The 24,587-nt window shown below is 41.5% G+C and overlaps 1 protein-coding gene across 5 annotated transcripts; it reads right to left on the bottom strand.

Moving 5' to 3' along the window:
* Window positions 1-299: 299 nt before the first annotated feature.
* Window positions 300-23,914, bottom strand: LOC117742527 (HMG box transcription factor BBX). 5 transcript variants are annotated; one of them, XM_034549982.1, is made up of 17 exons: window positions 23,792-23,914; window positions 21,140-21,217; window positions 15,150-15,321; window positions 14,818-15,075; window positions 14,392-14,523; window positions 13,500-13,704; window positions 13,352-13,419; window positions 13,114-13,188; window positions 12,222-12,302; window positions 10,130-10,195; window positions 8,672-9,521; window positions 8,452-8,584; window positions 7,279-7,430; window positions 7,022-7,111; window positions 6,456-6,653; window positions 5,582-5,786; window positions 300-4,270 (listed from the first exon to the last, which is right to left on the bottom strand). In XM_034549982.1, the coding sequence occupies exons 3-17, from the start codon at window positions 15,306-15,308 to the stop codon at window positions 4,192-4,194; spliced, it is 2,751 nt and encodes a 916-aa protein (XP_034405873.1). In that variant the 5' UTR covers window positions 15,309-15,321; window positions 21,140-21,217; window positions 23,792-23,914; the 3' UTR covers window positions 300-4,191. The 5 variants fall into 5 exon arrangements, with proteins under 5 accessions (XP_034405873.1, XP_034405872.1, XP_034405874.1 ...); XM_034549981.1 differs by lacking the exon at window positions 23,792-23,914 and adding an exon at window positions 22,517-22,640; XM_034549983.1 differs by lacking the exon at window positions 23,792-23,914 and adding an exon at window positions 22,517-22,640 and having other exon boundaries at window positions 14,818-15,072.
* Window positions 23,915-24,587: the final 673 nt, after the last annotated feature.

Genomic DNA, 24,587 nt, shown 5'->3' with positions numbered 1-24,587 from the left:
CCCACGGGCCGTGGTTTGGCCATCCCAGTTATGGGCTATAGTGTGGTGATGTAGAGTAAGTTGTAAGTTTGAGTTATTGCAACATTTTTATTCAAATGTAATACATGTAAATAATAAATATGAAGCAACTTCTGACTGTTCTATTATGTAACATTCTACAATATAAATGGGATAATATGAAACCAACATTACAGTTAGTGTGAATCCATAGTTGTGGGAGATTTGTCCTAACATTCAAGTGAGGAAATAGTGTGCCATGGCCAGTCCTATGCATTCAACAAAGCAGCATGAACAACACATCTTTTCACACAGATGCAATAGATGTTATTTTAATAGGTGTTCAAGAAGTAATAGTAGCGTCAGCAGAAAGTGTAAAAGGAATAATAGTTGCATCAGCAAACAGTGTTATGACATAGTTGTGGGAGGGGAGGTAAGGTGGCTGAGGGATCCCTCACTAAGCAGGGGTTCCAGTAAGGCAAGGCTGCATTTAACCACTGGGCGGTAACAATCAAAGAAACACATTTGTCTTAATGATCATCAGTAGCATAAATTAGATTAAGCACAGGTTGTACAAACTATCAGAGGAAAGAGACTTTAAAGATCTGGCATAACCTTGTTACAAAAAAGAAACAAAAGGAAGCCGCGATCTACATTCCAGTAAAGGGTAGGTTATCTTATACACGTTCATGTATAAATAGATGCATATTCAGTTGTATATTTTATTGATTTTTTTATTTAACTAAACCTATAAAAAGGAACAGTAATAAATAAGTTGAAACTCAAGCATTCAATTGTTCTATCTGATTGCAGGAGCGTCCTCGTTTTATAAACTGTCCTGACCAGACTTTCACTTCTACTGCAAAGGGAAAAAAAAATAAAGAAAAGAAGTAGCAAACCAGGGAAAACGTTTGTCCCACCACTCAAAATGCAATAATCTCTCCATTATCAGTCTCATGAATGCTCAAACGGTACAGGAAGTCCTTTGGACTTAAAACCTCCACACGTTTCCATTGAGTTCGCAGCACAGCAGCTATCCTGTCATGAGAACTGTCTGTTGTAACGAACTATGCACCGAAGGAACAGTATACCATCATAGCATACATACAGTACAATCAAGACTGAATTAGAAAAATACAGGTACAAAATGATTACATTCAAGAAGACAGTACTAGCACAAAAGGGTATTATAGTCATTTAGGTAACTAATATAGGAATTTCACTTTATAGAAGCATTTTCTAGATAGAAAAAGTGAGGGGATGGGAGATGACAGTATATTATGGCTGTTTGGTAGATGTGGGTGTGGATTTGTTATTGACTGGATTCTCGCATAGTTAAAATGCATAATTTTCATAGAGTGGGTAAAAACGATATCTTATCTTCAAAGACCATGATCATTTTGGTTTGGGACATAAGGTGCAAATACTGTATCATAAAAGAGGCATTGAGTGGTGCTTTATGGTTGCACTTCATTCCAACTCTGAGCTCAAACACCAAGGACATCCCACTGGATACACAGGATGAATTGTGCTGATATTGTTACCTGAAGATTTACACAGCTAGGAAATGCAGTGCAACTGTTATGCCAGCTTTCTTACTTGTTCTTTTTGTGTGTTATTTTCATTTGAATATAACTTTCCCTTTTCTTTGGCAAATGTCTTTAAACTCACTTGCTATAAGCAAATATATCTCTATCTTGGGGGAAGACAAGTTATTTGTCTTTGCAAAGAACTACACTGATGTCCACCAGTGGAAGAACTATACAGTTTACTGCTTGGATGATACCATCCTTCTCGTATCTGAAAAAAATAGATATACCATTTATTATTAGGATTATCATTAAGCAGAACATGATTTCCTTAAGCTTACCTGGGAAACATTAGCAGTTAGTTTGTGAGATAATAAGGACAAATTTGAAGAGGAATTATAGATGTGTCGCATGTACTGTACTATTTGCACACAGCAGGGCCTACATCAGCAAAACATTATTACCATGTAGGAAAAATGTCCTATTTCGAGACGCAAGAGCTCTCGAAGACCCATTCATTTCTTATCTGTCCTGTCGTTCAGTGTCCAGAAGAACTCTGCACACGTCCCGACACATATCCAAGAAGCGGTGATGCAGTCGCAGTCAATTACACACCTCCAGAGGTGAGAAGACTGTGCATTTCATCTCAGTGCCCGTTTGCTTAGCAGCTAAGCATAGATGCATTCACCGTCTTTGAGCTGGATCTTTTTCCACAACATTCTTAATCCAGTAAACTTGACCTCAGGAAAAAGCATAAAGAGGACCTAGTAAAAAGAGCATTATGAACGCATACACAGAAGAATGGTTAAATAGAAAACAAAAAGCTATAAAAGTACTGTGAATCTAAAATGTGATAAATTAAGTATTGGTCTACACAGAGGAACAAAAGGCTGCTTGGGAAGGAGGTGAGGGGTATCAGCTCTTGGTTACCCTCCATGCAGCTCTTCCAGCTTCTTGGGGAAAGCACAGACCTGCAGTTTAACTGCATCCTTCCTGATTTCCCTCACTCCTACAGTTGGGTCACTGGAAACAAGCGTGTGGCCATGACAGAGGCATGGAAATGGAATGATTCGGACCAAACATTAACAAAACAAAGCCAAACAAAAAAGGACACAGAGTTGCATCTAAATACTTCTAAACATTGATTACATGTGACCTCTGAGTAGACCTTTACTTGGCAATAAAATCTCAAAAGGCCAATAGCACAAAAGAGGGGAATTTGTTATCAAATGCCTTGTCTCCATCAGCTCTGTGAGGAAGCATAGCATAGCCGTTGGATTTCAACCAATATTGTTGTTCTCCTGTATTGTTTTTTTCAAATAACTCATTTGATGAGACATGTAGTATAAAACTAATTCATGACACAAATATTCCACTTGGATGATGTTCTATGTTGGAGCCTGAGGCTGTCTTTAGCCAGGTCCTGAGGATGGGGAAGACACTATGGTGCTAGAACACTGGGACTGGTGGAGACAAGGCATCCTATTACCCTTCCCAGAGCAACTCAAACTTCAGCTACAAATTAGTGCAGTGTTTATGTCATTAAAAACACCTATTCCATGAAATAAGTTGCACACAAGGAATTATCCTTTCTAATTGCTACGCAAACTGCAATAAGATCAAGTATTGACAAAACTGCATTTCACTATTTAAAATGATTACACTGACTTTAGGATTGACATGGCGTCCAGCAAGAAGCTGGTCCTAGGTCTGGGTGGGAGGGATAAGGCTATATTTGAATCACTTTTACACAACCTCACCATCACAAAAGAGGTTTCAAAGCCGACCTACTGTCTCCTAAGCCTGACGGGGACACGGTGAACCGAGCACTAAAGGATAAGCAGGACAACTAACACCCTCAGCTCTAGTCACCTGGAGCTCACAGGTCTACTCTTATACATCCAGTCTAACATGATTATTTGTAGCTACCACACACTGTTTTACAGTAGCATCATAACTTACATATCAAATACTCAACCATGAATTATTGGTAGATTAGTGTACCACAGGGACACCCTCAGCCAGTGGTTGTTAATGGAAGTCTGTCCATCATGATCATTTACCCTGGTTAAAGTCATTTTGGGTCGAAGCTGGAAGGAATGGAAAGGATCAGAACTATTCAAATACAGAGGTATTCTACCCGAGGAGGAGGGAGCTATTCAGTAGGCGTGTGTGTGTGTGAGGTAAAAAGGTGACAGAAAGCTGTGTTTGTCTATAAAAAAAACCAATGCAGTGTTGGATCTTTTACCCAACCTAAAATGCTATTATTTCTTAAATCGCAAGACTTTACTGAAAAAATGGCCTCTATTTGACAAAACGGTGTACAATAAACCCATGACAACCATCTCTATACGGGAAGCCATGCACTGGGGGACAGCGTGCTTCTTCCACAGGCCCAAACGGAGCATCTAAGGGGGTGAGAGGAGTTCAGAAAGGCATCCTCACTCAAACCAAAGGAAGGCTTTCTGGGGAAACACTGAGATAGCGAGGAGCAGGGAGGAGGAGAGGGGCTCTCTCCCCCACCATGAACCCGGCTCGAGCAAATTCACCACAAGGGTGAGGTGGAGTCTGTCCAAAGCTTCCTGATGGAGTCTCCCTTCACTGTAGGTAGTAAAGCTCCACTGCCAATGTCCATGTTGTGGCTTCTCATCGCAGCAGCAGAGTTTCACTGATCAGCGCAGGAGATGAGGACTGGAGTCTGGGCCAGCTCCTTCGTCTGATTCTCAGCCAAGCCTCTCTGGCCTCTGAAACACCATGTTAAGGAAGATAAAGAGTTTTTAACACCTTTTCAAATAGCCAGTGGTGTTTTTATTTATTATTAAACCATGTAGGGAATTCTGCACAAGGCTACGTTTTTCTCTTTTTGGTCCTTGAAGTTGAGAACGGTACTACATGAAACAGTTTTTAAGTATTCTTACCGTAAACCTCATTTACTTTTCTCTGTGAGGTTTGTTTGAGTGTTCCAAGTCCGATTTGACAAACCCTCTGACCTGCATAAACGTGTTGTAAATTGCTAGTTTCAACCCGTTTGGAGACACTTGATGAGGCTTCTGACCAATTTCTGACCTGATTTAAAGCTATCTGTTCAGGGTTCACAGCTTTATGTTGTCGGACATCGGCAGATGAACAAGTAACATTCTGTATTAAGCAGTGCAAGTAGTCCCATTAGGGGCCCTGAACCATCCTACAGCTGTCCACACTGCGTTATCAAAGAGGGAGGGGCGTGACATGAAGTGAGACAATGTGACCGTCAGAAGCCATTATATTACAGGTGATAATGTATGGCCGGTCAGGAGTCCTAATGAAGGGTGATCCCTGCATTAGGACCCTGGGGGTCTGTTGGAGCTTGTCTCACAACCGAATTAAAGGAATTTATATTAATTCCGATTGAGGCGTCATGATTCTTAAACCAAAGATAAACAGTATCAGCACATGACAGTAGGAATGAATGTGACAACTACTCTTAAATCACTCGTATGAGTGTCGTAAGAACAAATGTGTTCTTATGAGTGACTCCTGCATGAGGCCTCACGTAAAGGACCTGAGATGTGACGAAGGGAGCCGACAACAAGCAGAAGTCTTAGCTAGTTGCATTTAAGTTTGCAAGCAGTGACGTCTGGTTAGACCATTTTTTAGTTTGTTTTCATCTAATTGGTAGATATGGTAAATATAATAATTCCTACAACAAAAAACATTGTAGCGCAAGAATGAGATATTGACTTAAAGGGATAGTTGTGGACTCTAAAAGCAGAGTTGTATGAGGTACTTGTTACCTACAGTAGATAGGGAGCAATGCAATTACATCACTACATTGCTTTATTTCCCATCTACTATAATAATACACTGACTGGAGAAGTAGCTCACACAACCTACCTCCAGAACACCTGAACTGAATGTTTAATGTTTTCCACAGACATAACATTGTCTATACATCACTTAACATGATAATGAATGGCCACATAAAGGAGATTAGATGGGAGGCACACAGTACGTGATCTTAGCATATGTAATAATCTACTCAACAGTGTTGTAATGAAGCTGGGCTGTGTCTCTACCTGTGAACATTCTCCATGGCTGCTACCTCAGCGAGGGCTGCCAGGCTGAAGAAAGCAGGTAGCTCTTGTGGTGCAGCGCTCCTCTCTGCCTCCTCCTCTTCCTCCTCTGCTCCGGGATTACTGTGGCACCCTTTTTCATTGCATAAATTCTGTTGTGGTAATGGCTTCTTATCCTCTTCCTGGTTCAGGTCCCTAGTTTTGTCCTCTGGGACAACAAACAAACAAATAAACAATAGATACAATTTAAAAGGAACACCATCCAAAAGTCTGTTGCGGAGCATTTCTTTTCATACAATCTTTCGATGTTGTTAAAACAGCATTTGAAGAGACAATGCATGCTAGTAAAAGTACATATTCACAGTGACTAGTTACAGGTAACTCTAATCCATACAGAAAGAAATGATAAGCACACACTTATACCGTCAGGATAAAATCAGAAATAGGTTCCAGGAATCTGTGAGGTTATGGTTGGTTATTTTGAAATGCACATATATTTCCAGTTGTCTCCAATCAATTCTAAAGCATTGTGATGTCAACTGGACATGTAGCATTATTTTGAAGAGGTCTGAAGTACTGGACAGTTTGTCTTTAGCTACAATAGAAAGCTCTCAGTTCTACTTTTCTTAATACAGGAATGTTCTAAACATACTGCTCATAAAAGAAGAGTGAAGTGGAATAATAATAATAATAATAATAATAATAATAATAATAATAATTGCATACACTCAATAATCGATTGTGTTGTATTTTTAAAGTGTTCCATTTAAATCCCTAATATACAGTGGTACATTCTGGTTCAAACTTTAAACTTTCCACATATTAGACAGAGGAAGACAGGGCCTTTCTAATCCCACTCTTACTGATCGTCACTCACCCTCGACCGGAGACACACTGCCGTCAGCTGTGCGCACCAAGTGTGTGATCTTGGTCTTCCTGGCCTTCCTCTTCTGGCTACCAACTAGCATCTCCATACTAGCGGCGCCCTGGATGTCTGGGCACATTATGGCAACGGGGGCACACGGTTTGGCTCTTGAAGCTGAATCCAGCGTCGTGGAGTCACTCTGTGCCGCCGCTGTGGAGAAAATATTCAGAGGTAGAAACGAAAAGTCCTCTTCACAAGGAGGCACATTACTCTCTTCTTTCATTTGGTATCATTGTGATTGCACCGATCAAAGTGTGTTGTTGGCACACAGGCCTCAACAGCTAATTTCAATTAATATTTCTTATGAATATATTCATTAATTTCTCAAATAAATAGTGCAACCTGAAACATGTGAGGTACATTATTTAATTCAGGTAGTTTTTTTCACCAGAAGGAATTTTAAAGCAATAAACTAGACATACAGACTGTTGCATATCAAATGTGGTAATGGGTAACAGCACACATAATCTGGTAAATACCCTGCTTCATATTGCACAAATATCAACGTTCTAGTTCACCTTTGTCCACTGCACCTGGTCTCTCCTTTTTGTGTTTGTGCTTCCTAACAATCTTGTGGAATGAAGTCTTTTTCTGAGATGGAGATGGCCCTGATATAGCAAAAAAACAAAGAAAAAAAGGAGCATGGAAATGCTATGTTATGGAGTCTTTAACAAAGAGAAAACATGACTCTACCAACAGGTGCAGAGTGTGACATGGATGAGATGAGAGGATATTAAAGAACAGTAACTGTTTCATCAAGTAGTTCTGTTCTTACCTTTCCCGGCTTTAGAGACGTCCTCTTGGACGACGGCGCTGTCGGGCTTCTTCTTCTTTGTGACAGCGGCCCCCTTCTTATCAAACGTCATTGGGCTGTACTGTGGCAGACTGTTAAACTTCCTTTCAAACTCCTCCTCCAGTTTCCCTAGGCTGACATGTGAAGTTCAGAGTTTATATAACCTAACATTAAAACAACATAGAGGCCAAAGCATCATATACAGTATGTTCCCCTCCAGAGGTTAGTAAAGCATCTTAAACAGTGAGAGCATCAGGATTACTACAGAACGGATTAGTTTCCAGTTCCGTCGTCATTTAAATTCCATATTATGTTTTCTTTACGCAACTTGAATGAGATGATGATTAATTAACCTCTAATGGGAGGCGTCCAGGAGGCATCCTGACTAGATGCCCGAACCACCTCAGCTGACTCCTTTGGACACGAAGGAGCAGCGACTCGACTCCAAGCTCCCCCCTGATGTCCGAGCTCCTTACCCTATCTCTAAGGCTGAGCCCGGCCACCCTACGGAGGAAGCTCATTTCGGCCGCTTGTATCCGAGATCTCGTTCTTTCGGTCACGACCCAGAGTTCGTGACCATAGGTGAGGGTTGGAACGTAGACCGACCAGTAAATGGAGAGCTTTGCCTTCCGGCTCAGCTCCCTCTTCACTAAGACGGACCGGTACAGCGCCTGTTTTACTGCTGCAGCCGCACCGATCCGCCTGTCGATCTCCCGCTCCACCTTACCCTCACTCGTGAACAAGACCCCGAGATACTTGAACTCCTTCGCTTGGGGTAGGCAGTTTGCCCCCACCTGGAGGGAGCAATCCGCCGGTTTCCAGCAGAGCACCATGGCCTCAGATTTGGAGGTGCTAACTCTCATCCCTGCCGCTTCGCACTCGGCTGCTTAAACTTAACTTTCCCAAAAAATCTGGACAAAAGCCGCCAAAATCATGTTCAGACCGACACATTTGAGCTTGTTGGATATCGTTCTCTTCATGTTAGTTTTCCCTTCATTAGATGGTAATTTATCAATCATCATCATCATCATCATCCATAAATCAAAAAAATGTGATTGGATGAATAACCAACATATATTGTATATACAAGGTATGAAATGAAGATGATTGTACTAAATGCTCCACAGTACAACATAGTAATAAGACATGACTCACCCTTGTGAACATTCTTCTTTGGACTTGGACTTCTTCAGCTTCTTGGGGTTATTAGGTCCTATCTGAGAAACTGTCCAGCTGTCATCACTCCAGTTTGCATCATGATCGGAGGCACGGAGAGCACCTCTTTTACCTGCACAGACAATGCATACACCACTTCAGACAAACAGGAAAAGACCAGGCATAAAATGGCAGTTAGCTCGAGAATCAAAATAGATACCTCGGTCGATGTTGGCTCTCAGTGAGGTCAGCATTCCCTCAGAAACCAGGGTTTTGTACAGGGCGCCTTTACAGCTCCGCTCTGACTTCCGGGAGCCATGGCTCTCTGTGTTGGAGTCACAGGTTCCTTCACTCGACCTCTCCTTTCCCTTGTCTTCCTCTTTGAGCTTAGCAGGGGAGGGGCTGCAGGGGGACAGGTGGGGCTCTGCCATGCTGCCCTGCAGGTCTGTGCTTCCTATACCCGCTTCGTCTGCCTGTGTCTTGGGACTGACATCACTCGCCTCTTCTGTCATTTCCACCTCAGAGGCACTGTGCTGCCCACACTGCCCGCTGTCCTCTTCCATCTCCTCCTCTTTGTCTTGGACTAAGGCCTTGACTTTGGGCTTACTTTTCTTTTTGGGCACACCTGAGTTCCCACCAGTAGGACTGCCCTGGATCTTCTTCTTGGGCTTCTCCTCCGTGTCCTTCCAGGCCCCTTTGGCCACTGCCTCGATCGTACTGAAGACACTGTCCACGCTTGACACCGCCGGGTTACACTTCTTGAAGATCTTCTTTGCCTGGCATGGGGTCTCATCGGTATTGTTGGACTTAGCCACCTCTTTTTTCTTGCTCTTGTTTTTGACACGTGCGTTTTGGCTGCAGAGTTGTGGGGGGATGGCATGAGTGGAGGTAGAAGTGACAGAGGAGAGCGAAGGTGAGGGGGCCGATGAGGGACAGTCCTCTCTGTCTTGTGTCTCCTCCTTGATCTCTGGCTTGATTGTGGTTTGCTGGAGAGAGGCTGTAGAGGAGCTGTCCTCAGGCTGCCGAGACACTGCGGAGTCCATCTTTCCAGCTTCAGACGCTAAGCACATCTTTACCGACACAGAAAGAACTCAGTGGTAAACAAAGTGGCATAAAGTGACAACAGTCTATGCACCTAATAATACGCTGCTACATTCTTTCGAGCAGATATTTACAAACACTTATATGTGGATCTACTGCATTAATGATAATGTGTCACATGACAGAATGATTGAATGCCAATGATTGAAACACAGTTGTTATGTCTGCTATTGTCTGCATTATATATAAATCAATAGCAGTGAACGATTCATTTGGACACTTATTACACATACTTTTAAAACCATAAATTTTAGTTTTGAGTATATGGATAAAAAGACAAATTGTGTGAAAATCTCTAACATGAACGATAACTTAAGTGAGTGGGTAAAATGGGTGTTTTCAAAGTTGAACACTCTCATTACATTACATTACATTACATGTCATTTAGCTGACGCTTTTATCCAAAGCGACTTATAATAAGTGCATTAAACCATGAGTCCAAACTCAGAACAACAAGAATCAAGCAAGTACAATTTCTTCAATAACGTTAAACTACAGAGTACTATCCGTAAGTGCCATTTAAGTGCTACAGTAACACTCTCCAGTGTTACTGTGGTCAAACTGTGGAATGCTTTACCTCAGCAAGCTGGAAGAGAGCAGACTGTCTGCAGGGTTTTCCTTCAGGTGCCGCAGAGAGAGATGACTGTGAACATACAGTAACATGTTTTTTATGAGATCACACTGCTCAGCTTTCTGCCGATGGCATTAGTATTCAGCAATATTTAGTGTCTCCATCAGATGTCACCGTGTTGACTGTTCTAGTAGGACCGAATAAAGCTAGGGCCTGATCTCTTTAGGTTACCTGGCCTCACTGAGCCTAGAACTGGTGTTAGTGGAGGACCATTATCATGGAGCTGGCTATCCACTGACTCTGTGCTCTCAGGGTTTTACAATACTCAGTAAGATATGAGAGGAAATAGTGACACCAGCTGGAAAACAATGTTATAATGCTACAGCAAAAGGGGATATTCAACGGGGTGATATGTATGAAATAAAAATCAGAATAAGATGTTAAAACACGAGGAAAAAATGTCCAAATGATTAGAGGAAGAGAGGAAAGCAGTTAACGTCTAATGAGAGGATATGATGTATTTATTATCATGGAGGCTAATTAACAGGGTGTGGATTATTTTGCTAATAAAAGACAACAAAGGCTATACTCGTTTTAAATGATCATCACATAACCCCTCAATCTATTCTGATAGGCATTGATGGAATGAGTCACCATTTGCTTATTTTGTGAGGTGAACTATCTCTGTGTTTGTTAGAAGCTCAGAGAGGACACATAGAAAGCTGATATATTAAAATATCTATTGCTAAAGATTTCTTATCACTTCTTTGACTTGCAATCATGTTAGAGCAGATACAGGGAACAATTTAGGGTTAAGTGTCTTGCTCAAGGACACATCGACTAGTGCGGGGATTGAACCGCCAACCCCCTGTTTGAAAGACGGACCTGCTAACCACTGACCCATAGTCGCCACATGACTTCATCTTTCCAGTGAGCTGACTGATCAGTAGTCAGGTTTGGATCTGAGCCTCTGAAGTTTGCAATGCAGCATAAGTTACAAAAGTTGGTACATCTTTCAGCTCATCTTTTGAAAGCACATTGTATTTGCTCAGCAAATGTTGTAGCATCAAACTGTTAGATTGCGTTTGGGATAAATTGTGTGCTAAGGGTGACACTAAAATGGCTATGCAGATCATTTTCTTGCCAGTAAGGCAGTGGTGATTTTGGTTCTACCGAAAAGTAGCTGTTCTACGGTGAATGTGTGTGAATGTTAGTTACTGCTGATGTGCAGGTGGAACCTTAGCTCCTCCCATCAGTGTATGAATGTGTGTGAATGTTAGTTACTGCTGATGGACAGGTGGAACCTTAGCTCCTCCCATCAGTGTATGAATGTGTGTGAATGTTAGTTACTGCTGATGGACAGGTGGAACCTTAGCTCCTCCCATCAGTGTATGAATGTTAGTTACTGCTGATGTGCAGGTGGAACCGTAGCTCCTCCCATCAGTGTATGAATGTGTGTGAATGTTAGTTACTGCTGATGGACAGGTGGAACCTTAGCTCCTCCCATCAGTGTATGAATGTTAGTTACTGCTGATGTGCAGGTGGAACCGTAGCTCCTCCCATCAGTGTATGAATGTGTGTGAATGTTAGTTACTGCTGATGTGCAGGTAGAACCTTAGCTCCTCCCATCAGTGTATGAATGGGTGTGAATGTTAGTTACTGCTGATGGACAGGTGGAACCTTAGCTCCTCCCATCAGTGTATGAATGTTAGTTACTGCTGATGTGCAGGTGGAACCTTAGCTCCTCCCATCAGTGTATGAATGGGTGTGAATGTTAGTTACTGCTGATGCGCAGGTGGAACCGTAGCTCCTCCCATCAGTGATTGAATGGGTGTGTCATGTAGTGTTAAAGCGCTTTGAGTGGTCGGAAGACAAGAACAGAGCTCTACAATTTCAGGTCCATAATTGATTAGTATCAGCTTTGTGTTTGCAGAGACTGGAGGAGGCCCACTGGATCTGACAAATATCTGTAAAAATATCTGTCAGCTACTGTTTAAAAGATGTTACTGTCCTCAACCAAAGTTACTAGAGAAGCTGTAGAACGGAAACTCAGTTATGATAAGTGTTGCATCATTCATGAATCGAAATTCATTCATACCTCGGCCAGTGTGGAAGAGGCACACTTCACCCTGGTCTCAGTAAGGTCAGGCACTCTGTTCGGTATTGTCCCAGACAACATCTGTAGGTTGAGATAGGGTGAGCAAAAACGGTTATTAAAGTTATTAAATAACAAATTTAGCCAAACACCACCGATCTTAATAAAACACACACACACTTTCTAAACAAATGTTGATGTTAGAATTCTTTGAAAAAAAAAAAAAAAAAAAAAAAAATACAAAATAAATAAATATATATATATATATATATATATATATATATATATATATATATATATATATATAAAATATCTGCATAATCTGCATGTCACTTTGCATAATCTGCATGGCACTTTGCTGGGGGATCAGTTTGAAATATTCATTATTATAAATATGCAGTCACTCTGAGCCAGTAAGTGAATCTTTAACATGTCAACAATACCACACAACCATATCAAACAATAGAGTGACTACAATTATGTTAGCATTATGATAAATGAATATGGTGGGAAGTTAAAATAGGCCAGGACGGCACCTTTCAGAATAACATTATATTATTCAATTAATTCTGTTATGTAAGCATCATTTTAATGTGCAGCTGATTAAGCGGGGCTGGTTTGAACTTCTCTTCTCTTCTAATCTATCAGAATGTAATGGTTGATTACATATCATATTAATAATCTTAAATATTCAGTAAGATTAAAATGGTAATACTCAAGTATAGTATAAGTACCTCAAAACAGTACCTGAGTAAATGCACTTAGTTACTTCCCACCACTAGCTACTGCAACATATGTATATGCTGTATGCACTGATGTGGTCTAGTCAGACCTGCTTTAGAGAAATAGCACAAACTCCGGTATCTGGTGTAAAATGTAAAGTATCACAACAAACCTCTTCCTCATCCCCTGGAAAGGAGTTCCCTTCGCTGGCTGTGTCAGGTAAACTAGGTTTAGTGGTGGAAGGGATCTGGAGAGGTAAACAATGACAGGTTAGTTGGTCAGCTAAACAAAAAGGAAACGGAAAATTCCAAAGTATGTTGTAGAAAACACAGAAGAAACCAGCATCAGCGTCTGACAGCAGAGCTGGTGCATAAGGATTCACCCATGGGTGGCCCCCAGCAGTGACCTACCTCTCTGTTTGTAAGGGCATGTTCCCCAGCTAACAGCAGCATGCTAAGGCCTCCCATCTTTGTAGGATCTGACAATGACAGTAGTTACAAAGACAATCCAACACGTTGTCATATAGCCACCGAACACACCGTGTTGTATTATACACACCTGCCATGGCAAAGTTTAACTGTGGCATGCTGTCAGTTTTGGGCACTTTTTTGGCAGTGGAGGAGTCCTTAGTTGAGTTGGAAGAGAAGGACCAAACTTTTTTGCGGGGGTTGCTGACTGGCTGACCGGAAGGGCTCTTAACTGGTTTGCTGGTGGTGGGACACCACTTATAGCCCGGGTTTGCCTTCATAAATGCATCCTTGTACTGAAAGGACAGAATTAATTAGATCACAAACGAAACCTTGAAGCCCCTGTTATCATATCATCAAGTCTAAATAAAATCCCTATAACATGAAAGATTGATGAGAACATAAAGTAAAAAGTCAGAAATTCAGTAAATCAGCTTCACCAGGGTCGTGTGGCTGTGGTTTGGGCCTGGAAACATAAAAAAATAACCCACCAATGGTCTGAAATGTCTGTCAATAGTGTCTGTTGAGGGGGGAGTTCAGACGGGTGTAGTGTTGAATGATCGTAATTCTCGCAACAAATGTGTTGCACTGCATTGTGGGATTGTTAGCAAAAACTAGTGCTCATGCTATGAACACTACTTGGAGGCTGGTGGGGAGGAGAAGAGGTTCTGACTAACCGATGATGAAAGTGCCATTGTCATTGATTAATACCAGTGGTGGAAAAGGTTCTACGAGTATTTACATCTGTAAAAGTACTAATACCACAATATAAAAAAAAATTTCAAGTAAAAGTCCAGCATTCAAAATCTTAGCTTCCAAATCTTCATATTTGTTCATCATAGACTCATAAATAAATGTAGTGAAGTAAAGAGTCCAATATTTGACTCTGAAATGTAGTGGAGTAGAAAGTATGATCTAAATTGCACGAAAGTACAGTACTTGAGTAAATGTACGTAGTTACAAAAAAAAAGGAACAGTGCTACCTGTGGAAAAGTTAGTCTGGAGCCGTGAACACTAAAGTCTCTTTTCAGAAATGGTGATCCGGTTCTCAAGATTTCCATGAAACTGCTCCCACCAAGCATATCAGGAAGCGTGCATCTACTCATGACGAGAGGCTTGTGATAAATGGAGTTAACGTTAGTTAGCTCAGTGTTACAAGTACAGTCCATTTACCATTTACACGCTTCCTTCTGCGCGGCGTTACGGTTGGCGGTGTATCTCCCGATGATATCAAGCTGGATTAACTCTTTAACAATCTTTCACTTTGTACACAACAGCAGTAAAACAATCAAGGTGTTTATGCCCAACTCTTATAAAAGGTTGAAAATAATGTTCTCAACTATCACTAAGTGCTGTAGCATGACTGTAAGGATGGTTAAAAATAAAGTCAGTGCAGTTGCATGAGTCACCTCCTTGGCCATGTCAGTGTATTTCTGCTTCTCTTTGGGCTCCAGCACAGCCCACCAGTCAGCCAGGATCTTGGTGGCCCCGCGGTTATCCAAGCGTGGATGTTCCTGCCGCACCAGGGAGCGGTGGCGTTTGCAGAAGAGGAGGAAGGCATTCATCGGCCGCCGTGCCCGCTGTTCACTCGAGTCCTCCTCCACTTCCCCTGTTGTGCTTGCACACTGCACATGTGACTCCTGGTCCTGGCCACACAGCACTGGCTGCTGAGAACAAGTTCAGAAACCATCAGATTGTTTTCTGTCCCATCCGTGTGCCATCAACTGTGTACTACACTCACCTTCTCCAGCTCCTCTTCATCCTCCTCTTCCTCCTCCTCAGAGAAATCCAGAGCCTTTTTGGAGAGAAGTGGATGCCACTGCAGGCACTTGCGTTTGGGACGCTTGCCAGTGACCTCCCCTGCAACAGGTGGCTCCTTGCCCCTTCCTCCACCCTTCATGGTACTACCACACCTACAAGAGATTGGGCACACCATCAGACCATGTCTATAGAACACAGGCAGAGTGAAAACATCCATCCTAACGGGCATCATTATTTATTTATTGTCGCACTGAAGCAGATAAACCATCTGCCACTCAATGTTAGTGTGTATAACTGTAACTAGTGGTAGTGTAGATAACTTTAAGCAGGTATGCAATGGTATGGCATTTCTTATATAAATAAATAATAAATCAGGCTGTATTTCCAAAAAAGGTTCATAAATGTAAATACAGATATGATCCGGAGAAACATATATGTAATAGATGTAGACCAAATATGCTTTTCAGTGCTGTCATGGTTATTAAAGATAATTAGCAATATGAGTAGAGCTCTGGCTTCCAGCTGCAGTAAAATAAATGAAAATGCTAAAACGGGCACCAGTCTCTGTCCCTGTCAAATTAAGGCATCATGAAAGTCTCTTTAAACCTCTCAAATGCAGCTTCTGACTATATTTGGTTTGATTTAACAGGAGCAAGTGAAGAAGCCAAACGATCCCCCCACTGACCATTACTTCATTAGCCTTAATTACTATGCTACTTTTCTCCATTAACTTGCCTTGGAGGATCGCCGCTACGGTGGGACCCGTGGGTAACACGACAAAGGACTGCACAGGATGGCCCTTTAAAACTGATGGACTCAGTAGTGACTTAGAGATTGAATCGGATTCCGTTGACTATCAAATCATGGTCTTTAAGATTAGAATTGATAGCAGTGAACTTTAAGTGGATGTACGTCAAGGTGTACATGGTGGTCCACAAAGTCTCACTGGTATTGCAAAGAAATAATTACAATCAAGTCCACTTATAATCATTTATGTCCATGCTTTATTTTTACACACTGCAGTGTTCTTATTATGAAGCTGCAACGGGTGGTGCAGCTTCATAATAAAAAATCTGCACGGCACTTTGCTGGGGGATCAGTTTGAAATATTTCAAAGTAAGTTAAAAAAGATGCTGGCACTCTGAGCCAGTAAGATGTAGCGCTGCAGGCAACAGCAACTAAAAGTAGTTTTAGTGCATCTCTAACATGTCAACAATACCACACAACAATATCAAACAATAGAGTGACTACAATTATCTTAGCACTATGATAAATAAATGATGGGAAGTTAAAATAAGACAATGTCATTTTGAGTGGACATAACTGTCATAACATTGTTTTACACATATACACACGCATACATACAAATACACACACATTTATATATATATATATATATATATATATATATATATATATATATATATATATACACATACATACATGCAAATACCTACATACATATAAATTGGACTACAACTCATTTGAAAGCCTTGTTCTTATTCTTTCACATCCAACCTGGAAAACATTACAGCGAATTCTATTTGTTGTACTGTTCAAAATTTGAATTTGCAGAGTTTCTATCAAGTTTAGTCCTTCAGACTGATAAGGTTATTATTGTGGGGGATTTTAATATTCATGTGGGCGTTGATAATGATTGCCTTAGTGCTGCATTTATTTTTTTTGTTTCTTTTAACTTGTCGTTTAACTGGTCTTCTGTGGGGGTTTTTGTTTGTAACTATGCGTTTCTTATGTTGCTGCCTGTCTTGGCCAGGTCACCCTCGAAAAAGAGATTTTTAATCTGAATGAGATTCACCTGGTTAAATTAAAGGTTTAAATAAATAAAAATGTCATTGTTGGACTCGATTGGCTTCTGTCAAAGAGTACAGAAACCTACTCACTGCTTTGGCCACACCCTCGCCCTTGTTCTTGTATGTGGCATTGACATTGAGCATTTAATGCATAATTGCATCACATAAAGGACTCATCTCTGTACTTGTCTTGTTAGACCTTAGTGCTGCGTTGGACACTATTGATCATGACATCCTATTACAGAGATTGGATCAGTCGATTGGCATTTCAAGTACCGCACTAACTCTTGCCCTCAGCTAGTGCCAATCTGTCCGCAAGTGGAGTGGGCTTGGAAACAACTGTATAGCCTAGTATATTTGGATGGCTTTTCTCCCATCAACCTTGACCAATCGTCTTCAACGGTTTCTACCTGTCTCTCACCCCATCCCAACGAGGCTGCTTAAAGACGTGTTGCCTTTATTTGGCACCTCTCTGTTGGATATTGTTAATGTGTCTTTGCTAACAGGCCATGTACCACATTCCTTCAAAGTAGCTGTAATTAAACCTCTCCTGAAAAAGCCCACTCTTAATCCAGAGGTGTTGGCTAACTACAGATCGATCTCTAACCTTCCCTTCCTCTCTAAGATCCTTGAGAAAGTAGTCGCAAATCAGTTGTGTGACTTTCTACATCAGAATAGTTTATTTGAGGAGTTTCAGTCAGGATTTAGAAAACACCACAGCAGAGACAGCACCAGTTCGACACCATTGACCATGACATCCTATTACAGAGATTGGATTAGTCGATTGGAATTTCAGGTACCGCACTAAGTTGGTTTAAATCTTATTTATCAGATCGATCTCAATTTGTATTTGTAAACGATGAAGCCTCAATGACCACCAACGTTAATCACGGAGTTCCACAAGGTTCTGTGATTGGACCAATTTTATTTACCTTACATATGCTTCCTTTAGGCAACATTATCAGGAAACACTCCACAAACTTTCATTGTCATGCAGATGATACTCAATTATATATATTGATCAAACCAGAGGAGACCAACCAGCTCGCTAAAATTCAAGAATGTCTTAAAGACATAAAAACTTGGATGACCTGCAACTTCCTGGTGTTAAACTCAGACAAAAAAAAAGTTGTTTTACGGGGCCCTAAACACCTCAGAGATCAATTATCTGGTGATGTGGTTTCTGTAGATGGCATTGCCCTGGCATCCAACACCACTGCAAAGAATCTCGGCGTTATCTTTGACCGGGACTTTAACTCCCATGTGAAGCAAATCTCAAGGACTGCATTTCTTCATCTACATAACATTTCAAAACTCAGGCACATCTTGTCTCAAAAAGATGCACAAAAACTGGTTCACATGTTTCTTAGCTGTCCATATGTCATTAGAAGAGTTTAGGTATCATGGAAAAAGCACACCCTGCTAGACTAGATTACTGCAATTCCTTATTATCCGGTAATTAAATCTCTCCAGTTGATCCAGAATGCTGCAGCTTGTGTACTCGCAAAAAATAAGAAAAGAGATCACATGACTCCTGTATTAGCTGCTCTGCACTGGCTCCCTGTAAAATAAAGAAACACATTAAAAATTCTTCTCCTCGCCTATAAAGCCTTGATTGGTGATGCACCATCATATCTTAAGGAGCTTGTAGTACCATATTGCCCCACTAGAGAGCTGAACTCACTAAATGCGAGGCTACTTGTGGTTCAGCGAGTCTTAAAAAGTAGGATGGGAGCCAGAGCCTTCAGTTATCAAGCTCCTCTTTTATGGAACCAGCTTCCACTTTCAGTCCGGGGGGTAGACACAGTCACCTCATTTAAGAGTAGACTTAAGACTTTCCTCTTTAATAGTGCTTTAATAGTTAGGGCTGAATCAGGTTTGCCCTGGTCCAGCCCCTAGATATTCTGCGATTGGCTTATAGGATGCTGGGGGACGTCTTAGGATACACTGAGCTCCTCTCTCCTCTTCTCTCTCTCCTTATGGATGAATTTACGTCTCTTGATACTCTACTTCTTCCCCGGAGTCTTTGTGCCTTCTTGCCTCATAGGGTCCATTGGACCTGGCTGTGTCTGAAGCCGGTCCTGGGTCCTGCCTCCTTTCCCCTGCATCCAGCCCCTGGCCTGGCCTCCTTCCCAATGGCCCTGCCTCCTTCTTTGTGCCTCCTGCCTCAAAGGCCTGGGCTCATTGGTCCGGCCTCTTTCGCGATGCCTCCTGCCTGGTGGGCCAGCCTCCTACCATGGCCCTGCTGATGCCCCCCCTTTTCTCTTCCTCCTTCTGTTTCATGGATTGTGGAGGTGTGGATCGTGGTCCACGCCGACTACTCATTATTGATGAATTTATTTACACACACACACACACACACACACACACACACACACACATATATATATATATATATATATATATATATATATATATAATGTATTTATTTACATATATATATATGTAAATACATTGTATTTACATATATATATATGTAAATAAATACATTGTATTTACATATATATATATGTAAATAAATACATTATATATATATATATATATATATATATATATATATATATATATATTTGCCCTCGATGGACTGGCGGCCTGTCCAGGGTGTCCCCTGCCTTCGCCCTATGTCAGCTGGGATAGGCTCCAGCGCCCCCGCGACCCTAATGAGGATAAGCGGTATTGAAAATGGATGGATGGATATATATATATATATATATATATATATATAAATACACAGATATACACATTACTAATTATCCATCATTACATATATTGTTGTATATATGTATAATTTCTTTTTGCGGTTACATTTCAACACATCTGTCGCCTCCACTTGTTAGCTTCATGTCAGCATACCGCGACCCCGCTTGAGTAAAAAAGGCCCAAAGCTCTCCATTTGTCACAACTGCAAGTCCAAATTAAGCCATAGAGGAACAACCTTAAAACATGTGAAACAACCCAGGCGCTTATCATAAGATAACTCACTGTTACCAAAGGTTGACCTGTTCAACCCCCTAACTCTAGTAGCTTATAATACATTAAAACTACTAATGACAATACTTGTTTTTATCAATGCATGGATTACAATAAAATTACTATAATGTATACCTTATTTATTTGAATTGTGTGTGTTTATGCATATAACCACTGTAGATAATAAGAACAAAGTAAAAATGTTTGACTGTTTTTACTAACAGCTGAAATCATTTTTTGGGACAGTGGTGAAAAAAGTTAATTTGGAGCCTTGCTGTCAATTTTAGTTAATCGATAGAAAGTTGGAATCGTCCAAGAAAATGTGGTTTATCTCTAGTAATGGAGGGTATTTTCCAGTTTTATAATAAACTGACATCAATTCAACTTCTTATTTATATATACAGATAGCGAAATTATTTATGTTATCTGTATCGGCCTTAAAAATCAAGTATTGGTCGGGTTCTAAATGGGAGGACAGAAAACATCACAGGACCACTGATTTGAATCTGACAAACAGGGTTCTACTAGTCAGTGTTGTTGACCAGTGGTCAACATGTTCCTCTCTGTTACTGGTCAGTACAAGAGCTGCAGAGGATCAATCATAGACTCTGTGCTTTCATCGGCTAGTTTTTGCAGAGAGAAAGATAACAGGAACAAAGTCATAGTCACTAGTTATGCAAATAAAATGTCATGCTGCCACATTTCAGATGGAATGGGTCCATATGTCATTAGAAGAGTTTAGGTATCATGGAAAAAGCACTAAGGTGCAATATTTGGATGTGATGTATCTTCGATCCTTACACTTATAATGGTCTGAAGCTGTTGTACTCATTATATCTCATTCAGCTAAACAAAGTCAAAGTCAAGAAAAGTAAAATTGCTCCAACAAAACCAAGAGAGTTGTATAAACAAATATGCACCTAACAGCCATGCTCTCTTCTTATAAACTTAACATAATAATGTTCTGCACAGATACACATTAGTGTAATTGCCAATTAACTAAACATCTCTGTATAATTTCCTATTTTTAGTTTGTCCTCAACATGTTTGCACTTGTTCTGCCTCTATGACACAAATGAAATAAGCCAATCATTGAATGAGTGATTCCACGTATTCTTCTGGACATCACACTGACTACATGCCCATGTGTGTATTTATGAATGTTGAGTGGAAAAACAGGGATACTTACAGAAGAAAAAGCTATGGAAATGCTGTATGAGTGATGAAGATGAATCTGCCACAGCCTTTGTCATGCAATGACGATGACCTATAAAATACAAGACACCCTCTCAGTCATGCGTTACACGGTCATCTCTGAAACAATCCTCCGGCAACACAAGCTCGGCTGCAGGACAAATGTGTGCAAATCAACTTTAATAGAGCAATGGTGATAGACGGCGCGTTGCACGAGACCTCGTCCGCTTCAAAGTACGGTGGGACATTTTGTCTGATCTGATTACCGATCACCTCAATCGCGCAGTCGATCCGCCCTTGTGGCCAAAACCAAAACATGTAGGCCAGAACCCCGTGACCAGTGGACCCACTTCACACATCGGCACACACCGCCCGAGTGAAGCGTTTCCCCTCGCACAGGTCTCACGGTGGTTCTGGTCTCAGGTGAAGCTGCTGATGCCCGGTCGGACAGTCCGTCTCGGAGAGTCGAGCCTCCGCTGTCGAGCTTCTCGCGCACAATAAACAGCACTAAAATGCGCGAGCTGCGTGAATAAAACGAGGCGGTTTTGCCCAGCGAACGTGCTCCCACCTTCTAAGCACACATTTCCATCTCCGTGCAAAAATGTCGATCTGAGCTATGACAAGACGGACGAGCCGAACGAGAGTCCATCTTGCTTTGGGTTGGAGGAGAAACCCCAAGTACAGTAGAGTGGTGGGGATATTTCACTCCTGTCAAACTCCCCGATGACAATGTCGTCGAAATGTCTCCCACTCCGGGGAGAAAACATCCACAGTGATTAATTAAACTGGGGATGTTCTGCCCGGGCACGTGCATCTGTCTACAGCAGTTGGCTGGCCAGTGGCTCCATTTCCGAGCAGTGTTACTAGGAATAAAAGTAGCTAGTTAGCTCGCTAGCTCCAAAGCCTGCTAACTGGACGTGTGACGGTTTTAACATGCAATGGTTTCCGAAACAGAACAAGCTGCTCGAGCAGCCGCTGACGAAACCCGAGGACGGGACCGGGTCCGAACCCTCGGAACTGGTCGTTTACATACAACGCAGGGTTCGTGTCGGCGTGTTTGATGGGGAGAGGAAGAGGGGGGAACAGTTGCGTTGCCGTTTATTTTACACGGAGATCTCACACACCAGTGTGGACATATTTGGAGCAACGCGGTCCGAGTTCGAACGTCGGTTATCAATGAGATGTCGATGGGAAACAGACACTCGCTGAGAGAGCACAGGCAGCAGGCGGACATCATGTCCACAGCCGCGGTAATAACAATTGTTCGGAGAGACTGACTGAGAGGTTTAGAAGATAGCGAGCGGGTTTAAACGGGAAATCAACCCGACCACAAGTTCTCTGTGATGACCGCCTGCTTACTGTCTGCACGTACCTCTGCTATCCCGCTCAGGTACCGGGGGGGCCCTCTCATCGTTGGTACCGTCCACCTTTTTAACTTATTGACACATCATAACAGTTCAGCACTGGCTGTACTGAACACAGATGTGTCAAGTCCGTCCAAATACGACACGCGCAAACCGGAAGCAAAGCGATTTGTAACCAAAATAAAAAAAACGTTTTCAACGTCCATTTCCATTGGAGTATGTGCCCATCAAATAAGTATAGTGAGAAATGGATTTAGTCAAGACAACAGATATTGCTTACATTTTTTTAAAGCAGAATTTGTTTTACACCACCATAAAAGGCATTAATACCGAAATATATTGTTTTAAAGCGTAAAGTGAAATGTGATCAAATACACATTTAGTGTCTGTTGAGGGGGGAGTTCAGACGGGTGTAGTTGTGTTGGATGTAGTTGTCCATCCATTAGGGTATCAATGGAGCATGTAGAAAAGAAGAAGACTATTTCCCCAAAAATATGTACTACGATACTGGAAGAATACTATCTGTCCCGTCTTGGTTTTATTGTGGAGCAAATGTACAACATGTGTAAGATCCAAATTCGACGCTGTGAATCTTGGGCTCTCCCTTAGGATCCTGGGCAGTCTTGGGAGCACTTATGTCCACTTTGCTTTGTTGGTAAGTTGTGTATATTGTTGTTGCCAGTAAAATGTATATTCGTAAAACACATTAACACTGGCACATAGATATTTGCATGAAGTAAGGTAGATTGGCCTACCTTTATTTTCAAAATGTAAACCGGAAGCCTTCTAGTTATTCTGTGTACTTTGACATTGGTACAGAAACGCAGCACTTCGCTAGATGATGAATTTGACTGTCAACGAAGGCGACACATTAAACGACCTCAGCCCATAAAAGTATCACCACGAAGCGTTCGTTCCGGCAGAAACACACACTTGTTCAGTCATATCATGTGAGAGAAAGCACTTTCGTTTTCCTCGAGGTGGGAGAAAATTCTCATCTCAGCTCAGTATGCCTCCCCTCCCCCGGTTCGCAAAGTGCTCGTCGCCAGACTGGCCTGTACTCGCTACCACATCCCTGACTTAAGTTCGCCTCCGAGCACAGTCCGGCGGACGGAGGTCCCCGGAAAGCTGCCGGCTGCGACAGAAAGCCCTGAAAATGATTCCCTAGACCCTGCTTCCAATCTGTCTCAGTTTAGTAACTACTTGTTTCCTGGGTGTTTGTGCGCGTGATAACTGATACAAATGGCTCCACAAGCGCGTGCCGCTAGTTCAACAGTACATACCTGTCAGCAGCAATATCGGAAACCAGCGGCTAGTTGCTTAAATATCCCGAAAAAAGCTTTAGCCGTGAAATTATCAACAGTTTTGCAGCATACTGTACACATTGAACACATCCAGCCCGTCATTTAAAGCGGCCTGTGAGTGGCTACTCCTTTTGATGGACACTTTGATTTCACCAATGAAAGGCGACGTTATATTCTGCTGTGTTGAGATCAGTATAACGTCCTCGAATGTAATGTTTAGGACACGTGTAGAAGATTCCGACCTAAATAATACAAAATAAGGATAATGTAAACGTAACTTGTTTCTGGAGTGCTCAGTAGTAGAAGTACATTGAATCGGTGGTATTTCACGTTGTATTTGTAATCTCCTAAAGAATGCGACACTAGCCTGTCCAATCTCTTGAGCACTAGGTTTTTTTTATTTTTTATAAAGGAACTAAATGTCGTCAAAAGGTCTCTGAGCAGCCTGCTTGTTGATTGTATCAGTTGGTAATCAGAAAGAGGTGATCAGCTGACCAGATGGTCACAATAAAGTCAAACACTCAGAATATCCTTGGCTAGATAGGTTGCAGAACTTAAGTTAATATAGAATCTGCATTAATAAAATACACACTATGTACACAAACAGCTCTGACTGATATTACGTTTTTTAATAATACATTATTTTTCAGTTGGCACTCTAACATAGTTACAATGTGCTTAATAGACAAAGACAAAACATTGTAGTACAATTAAATTAAATAACATCAGGATGTCACCTTTAGTCTGAAACCGGGATTTAGGAAGGCAAGAGGGT

The sequence above is a fragment of the Cyclopterus lumpus genome, chromosome 14 (assembly GCF_009769545.1).
Source record: "Cyclopterus lumpus isolate fCycLum1 chromosome 14, fCycLum1.pri, whole genome shotgun sequence".
NCBI lineage: Eukaryota > Metazoa > Chordata > Actinopteri > Perciformes > Cyclopteridae > Cyclopterus > Cyclopterus lumpus.
This window is presented reverse-complemented; position numbering and strand designations above follow the sequence as displayed.

Bases quoted from the DNA above. Each gene is read 5' to 3' on its own strand.
- LOC117742527 (XM_034549982.1), bottom strand. From the start codon at position 15,308: ATGAAGGGTGGAGGAAGGGGCAAGGAGCCACCTGTTGCAGGGGAGGTC. The intron at 14,524-14,817 runs GTGACTCATGCA...ATTTATCACAAG, and splicing joins ACACTGACATGGCCAAGGAG to CCTCTCGTCATGAGTAGATG. The intron at 8,585-8,671 runs GTATCTATTTTG...TTGTCTGTGCAG, and splicing joins GAGAGCCAACATCGACCGAG to GTAAAAGAGGTGCTCTCCGT.